Source organism: Gouania willdenowi, unplaced genomic scaffold (genome assembly GCF_900634775.1).
Source record: "Gouania willdenowi unplaced genomic scaffold, fGouWil2.1 scaffold_62_arrow_ctg1, whole genome shotgun sequence".
NCBI lineage: Eukaryota > Metazoa > Chordata > Actinopteri > Blenniiformes > Gobiesocidae > Gouania > Gouania willdenowi.
Genome location: NW_021145227.1, coordinates 790,077 through 796,705, shown reverse-complemented (window position 1 = coordinate 796,705; position 6,629 = coordinate 790,077). Strand labels below are relative to the sequence as shown.

The following is a 6,629-nucleotide window of genomic DNA, read 5'->3' as shown; positions in this document are numbered from 1 at the left end:
CAAGACTGAGGTCATTGTACTGGGCCCACGACACCTTAGAGAAACCTATGCTAGCCGAACTGCCCTAGATGGCATTACTCTGGCACGAAGCACAACTGTTAGAAACCTTGGGGTTCTATTTGATCAGGATTTATCCTTCAACTCTCACATAAAACAAACTTCAAGAACTGCCTTCTTTCATCTCCGTAACATTGCTAAAATCAGATCTATCCTGTCTCAGGGCGACGCCAAAAAGCTAGTCCATGCTTTTGTTACCTCTAGACTGGATTATTGTAATTCTCTTTTAGCAGGCTGCCCGAGCAAGTCGCTTAAGACACTTCAGCTGGTTCAAAATGCTGCAGCACGTGTACTGACTAAAACTAGGAGAAGAGATCACATTACTCCTGTATTAGCCTCTCTGCATTGGCTTCCCATAAAATATAGAATAGAACATTGAATCTATTGTTGGTGAGACTTCATCATGACACTGATCATTCACTTTGATTGACAGGACAGATGATCAGAGGTGCTGAGTTTTTGCCACCATGGTTTAAACCAGGACTAAAGTATGGGTGTAGTTTATGAGTGAAGCAGCAGTGAGTGAAGGAGTAGATCAGAGCTGCAGCATCTACATCATAAAAGGAGACCACACCCTCCTCATAGTCTACAAACACACCCACCTTCTCAGGAACACACTTCAGATGAAGAATGACTGGATGATCTCCACATGGTGCCCGCACATTTCCATCTCTGAGGATCACAGTCCATAAACCATTCTTAGGAGTCAGAGTAATATATCCCTTCCTGTTGATGGATTCTTTAACCACTCCTAAATCCCATTTAGTTTTTCCTTTAACCTGAACCTCAAAGTAAAATCTACCTGAACTGAAATTCTGTTTCCCTAAAACACTGGCACAAGGATAAAATCTCTCTTTGTTGTGTGGAAGTTTCTTCTTCGCATCACTGCAGTAAACTTGTTTTCCATCATCAGACAGGACGAGGTAAGGATGAGCTGTAAGAGGATAAAGAGTCACATCTACTGCAAACTGCTGCAGCCTCTTCATCTCTTACATCTTCATCTTCATCATCTCGTCACTGAGTGTGTCCTCCAGCTGAGTTACAGCTCTCAGCACAGTTCCTTCATATTATGATGGATGGACCATGACCTCTGTCCAGTCCTTGGTGGCTGGAGGAGCTTTCAGGGAGCAGAAGTGTTGGAGGAGGTGGTCTTCAGAGTGGGAGAGCTGCTCAACCTCAGAGCTTCTCTTCATCAGCTCAGAGATTTCCTCCTCCAGCTCTTTGATCAAACCTTCAGCCTCTCTCTCTTCTGCTTCCTGTTGCTCCTCCATTGTCTTCATCAGCTCCTTCAGGCCTCTCTGAACAAGCTCCATCAGAGCAGTGAACATCTCCACACCTTCAGCTTTCCCTCTGTCTGCTGCTTCCTTCCTGAATCTCACTGACTCTCTGATCACCTCCAGCTTCTCTCGTCCCTTTTGGATCATCTGCTGAAGATAAACTTTCTTGTCTTCAAACAGATCTTCTCCCAGAGGGACTAACTGGTGACTCCTGTGCTCCAAAACAGAACACATCAAGCAGACACATGTCTGATCGCTCTGACAGAACAGCTCCAGAGGTTTGCTGTGCTTTGGACACATCATGGATTCCAGGTTCTCCACAGGCTCCACCAGCTGATGTCTTCTCAGGCCTGATGCTGTCAGATGAGGCTTCAGGTGAGTCTCACAGTAGGAGACCATACAGTCCAGGCAGGACTTCAGGGCCTTTACTTTGGTTCCAGTGCAGACGTCACAGGGAACTTCTCCTGGTGCTGCTGCTTTCTGCTCAGATTCACGTCTGAAATGAGAAACCATCTCACGCATCATAATATTGACCTTCAGCTGAGGTTTAGTGCCGAACACCTGATTACACACGGGACACCTTCTGGTGGTACTGGTGTCCCAGTATGTGCTGATGCATGTTTTGCAGAAGTTGTGTCCACATGATGTGGTGACTGGATCAGTGAGCACCTCCAGACAGATGGAGCACAGGAAGTGATGTTCAGACGTCCCACTGCAGGCAGCAGACATGTCCACAAACTGAGGGACAGAGACAAGCAGCACATTAACAGGACACTCTCATTGTTGTGGAACGTTCCTTTACTAATGTTTCTGAGTCCATCTCACTGAGATCACCTCTAGTATTTAGCATTGATTCAGTCATCCTGTAGTAATGTGGACAGTCGGCTGTGCCTCAGCAGCTGAATGTAAAAGTGCAATAGTTCGAATGTTTAAGGTTCAAATTAGTTCTAAGGTTCTTTTATATTGACACTGGAATTTTTCAAAATTATAGGTTAGATTTTTTGCGTACTTTATTTTAATGTACAATTTTGTTTTCTTTAAAATAGCCAATATATTGTGTAATAACAGACTGAAGTTTAACATAGCACAAACCTTTAAAGTCTGCATGGACCACACACTACATTTTACAGTGATTTTATTTGGGAAAACAAATGAAATTACGCATTCTGCTTCAAATGTAACTTATAAATACACGTAATTTCTGTGCAACTTGCGATTGAAATTTACAAGTTGTGATTAATTGTGATTATTTAGTCAGATTTGCAATTGATTGGTTATTTTTTTTAATCCATTCACAGCTCATTTATAATTAAAAAAAAAAAAACGTTCCCCATGAGCAGTAGAGACCTTTCTTAGATGATATCACACATCACATGACTTTTAGTGGTGGGTGGTAAACCACTAACCACATTGGTAAACCAATGACAAACTGTTTACACATTTAATCTCTAACCCGAAAACTGGTTAGATATATTTGCACTTCAATCCTGTTTTTTTTTTTTTCAAAATGAACATTACATTTATCTCAAACCTCATTTGGACTCGGTAGAATGAAAGTTCAAGATATGGAAATTGTCACGTTACCAAGTCTAAACTTTAGTTCGTTATTTTCACTGTTCCTCAAATAAAGATATCTATGTAGTTGTAGATATCTGAGAAGATGTTTGGACTTGGCAGAAGTAGAAAGTTGTTATTTTGTTTGTATTTTATTCATTTTTATATTAACTCGTCACATTTTCTGAGATGCAATTGCCGTTTGCTAAAAAGCAAAAGTGTTGATTATCTAAAAAAGGAAACAAATGGTTCATTCATTCCTAAGTCAAATATGTTAGTTTCTAATGTATAATTATAATTTCACTTTAACTAAAAAAATATGTTAATCTGTGGAATTTTCAGTAGAATACTGGATTACAAAAATATTCAACAGCGACAGCACAGAAACAATTGTATACAATTATATATAACATGTTGTTTGATGTGAATCCCTGTTTTAAATGTTAACAAAGTGAGCTTTATGCTAAAAACAGCTAGAAAACCGTCACTTACCTTTGACATTGGACGTCCCATAATTAAGCCCTTCAATGTTAAAAGCAGCAGAGCAGCAATCCGTCACTTCCTTTCAGCAGCTCAATTCCAGCTTTTCCTCAATTGACAATTTATATCTTGGGATAAAACAAAATAATGATCACATGTTAAATGTGTCACATTAAAATGAATAAATACTTGTTCCTGTTGATTTGAGGCCAGTGAAATATGGGCCTGCCATAATACGTAATAAAACTAATAATAATATGTAGCTTTACATGCAGTGAGACATTCCATTATAGTTTCCGATGTATATATTATTTGCCGCTAACACACATATACACACACACAGACAGACAGGCACGCACACATAAGTTACTTTGAAACAGTGTAACTTACAGATGGGCGGAACAGAGTCATTCCAGAATCGGAATCCACAACAGTCAGTTTAGATGCACAGACCAGAAGCGATCCTCTTAGTGCTCTATATAGTGCAGTACTGGGTGCAAGTCGGTGATCAAAGACAGAAAAGGCTCATTTACAGTGATGATCTCATCACTTCTAACTCCACAGTGATTATGCTCCCCGGACAATTTTATGAAATAATTTACGAACGGTATCATTGCAATCAAAACAAATCTGACGTTGCACACCTTTGAACCAAGCAGTAGCCATGTTGAATTCTCATGGCACCCTCATATATGTTGATGACATATTATTGAGAAACACAAATTTTGCAAAACACAGGAGTGAAATTGATCATGTACTGACCTGCGGCGGTGCCAAAATCTCACTGTTCAAGTGTCAATGTCACCGCACAAGAGTGAACTATGTCAGTCTCCAAGTCGGTAGTAAGGGTGTAGAACCACAGGCACAACACATCCAGGGTCTTCAGAACCTCAAGGTTCCCCAGCATGTCTTAGACTTAAAAATCTTCCTTGGTATCTGTAACTACTCCAGGCAATTCATTGACAATTACACCATTTTAGCAAAGCCTCTTTACACATTCCTAAAGAAGGATGTCCCTTTCACTTGGGGTGAGCCCCAACAACACGCTATGCAGGCTTTAATTGATATGCTAACGAAGGCTCTGTGCTGCTACCTCTACTGTCTACCCTGACCACAACAAGGAATTCAATCTGGAAGTGGGCTTTTCAGCACACTGCCTCATGGTCGGTCTTTACCAGATACATGACACAGACAGACGAGTGGTTGCTTAGGCAAGCAAAATCCTCACCGAACCCGAACTCAAATACAGGACAAAAAGCTCTGTTTGCTACAGTATGGGCTGTGAAACATTTCTTCAACTATGTTGGAGGTCAAAAGGTCATTGTGGTGTACTTCAACAGCCAGCGCCCAAAAGATGGCGTGGTTACAAATGCTCGGGTTGCATCTTGGATGATGACCCTGCAAGGCTTCGACCTTGACGTCCATAATGGACAATACCGCAAGACGCCGTTAAGGATGGATTTGGCTGCATGCCAAATCTACCCCAGTGACTCCTCTGCTCAGGCCGCATCAGCTAGCACTCAACCCTGTAGCACACACCTGCTTCCGATCCCAGCCGACCCTCTGTCTGACGTCCCCTCAAATCATCATTTCTTTTATCCAAACATATGTGCAGACATGGTGACAGCTTTGGTTGATGGATGCTCTTTCCACCAAAACCCCCAGGTACTCGCTGGGGCTGGTCTAGTCTGGGTCAACAACGTCCCCAGCAAACCAATGATGTTCAAATTAGGCAAACAAATGTCTCAGTTTGCAGAAGTACCCAGCATCCTCATTACCCTGCAACATGCCGCCGACCATGGCCTCAGAAACTTGGTCATCTGCACTGACTCCAATTATGTGCGACCCAGCTTTGTGTGCCATCTACCTGTGTGGAAGGCCAATGGTTTTGTGACCTCAGGACATAAACCCATTCAACACAAAGACCTTTTCATTGCATTTGACGACTTAGTGTTAAAACGCAAAATCTAGGTGTACTGGAAAAAGGTCAAGGGCCATGCAAAGGTCCCCAGTTTAGATCGGGACCTCAACAAGAAAGCTAATGCCCTCGCCAAACAGGGGACACTATCAGGGACTCAGGGACACCCTGGTCCTTTGACCCACCCCAGCACACTGAGCCCCACCCAGTTTCAGTAAAAGCTAATACATGCTCTCGTGCCGAAACCTCAAGGTCCTCGCAGGTCACTGCATCGGTAAACCCCACTTTCACTGACAATGTCCTGATAACGTTTCGAGGCCAAGACCCTGCGATCTTCTTCGCCTCATGGGGGACAATACACCAGACAATCCCTTCTCCTCTGACTTTGCCTCCACACTTAACCTCGACCATCTGTTCACTGTCCATTGCTCATCACGGATAGTCAAGGGCATCTTGGTCCATGTTTCTGCGGACTCACAAACGCATGCATTTGTCGTCCCGCAAAACCAAAGAGGGCTGATATTGGCACATGCCTATGACGTGCCCTGCGCCGGACACAGAGGAGTCAAGGCCACAATCACAGCTCTGCAACAGATAACACACTGGCCACACATGGAAAAGGACATAACAGACTCCATAAAAGGATGTCTAGTCTGTTGTCAGTTCCAACCCAATACACCGAGCGCCTTTACAAAAGACTTTTCCCTGGTTCAATCTCCAAATCGATTGGGTCAAACCCTTAACTAAGTCCACCAGAGGAAACAAATATTTCCTCACCCTGACATGCGCATTCCCAAAAAGTTTGAGGTTCTACCGGCACCAAAAGATACTGCAATGATGACAACATTTCTGCTAGTCAAACACATCTTTTCAAGGTTTGGCTTACAAACCCGCATCAGCTCTGACAGAGGAACTTATTTCACCGCTGAAACGATGAAACAACTCTGGCAGATCCTTGAGGTCAAAGATAACTTTCACATTAGCTACCACCCCTAGTCCTCTGGATAGGTGGAACGGTCCAACCACACGGTGGTAGGAATCTTAAAGAAATGTGTCTCTGCCAACCAAAAGGATTGGGATGTCAAACTTCGCCTAGTCCTAATGATAATCAAGGCAATGCCCAACAAATAAACCAGCGTGCCACCTTTTGAAATGATGACGGGCAGGCAAATGACTACTATGACCAAAAAGCCTCACAGGAGGAACTACAGGTGGGAGACCGAGTCTAATATTACAGTTTCGTTTTCTACAGAACAACAAAACCAACAGACTAGCCATCAACCGCAAGCTGAATAAACCCTACGAGCCGAGATATGGCATTCCTAATTAGCCAACCAGTCATC

At 42.9% G+C, this 6,629-nt stretch overlaps 1 protein-coding gene across 1 annotated transcript; it reads right to left on the bottom strand.

The window, feature by feature from the left end:
- Positions 1-581: 581 nt before the first annotated feature.
- LOC114460706 (E3 ubiquitin-protein ligase TRIM47-like) lies at positions 582-3,884 on the bottom strand. Its single transcript, XM_028442632.1, has 3 exons — positions 3,759-3,884; positions 3,381-3,496; positions 582-2,072 (listed from the first exon to the last, which is right to left on the bottom strand). Exons 2-3 carry the CDS (start codon positions 3,399-3,401, stop codon positions 1,125-1,127), a joined length of 969 nt encoding a protein of 322 aa, XP_028298433.1. The 5' UTR covers positions 3,402-3,496; positions 3,759-3,884; the 3' UTR covers positions 582-1,124.
- Between the last annotated feature and the right edge of the window lie 2,745 nt (positions 3,885-6,629).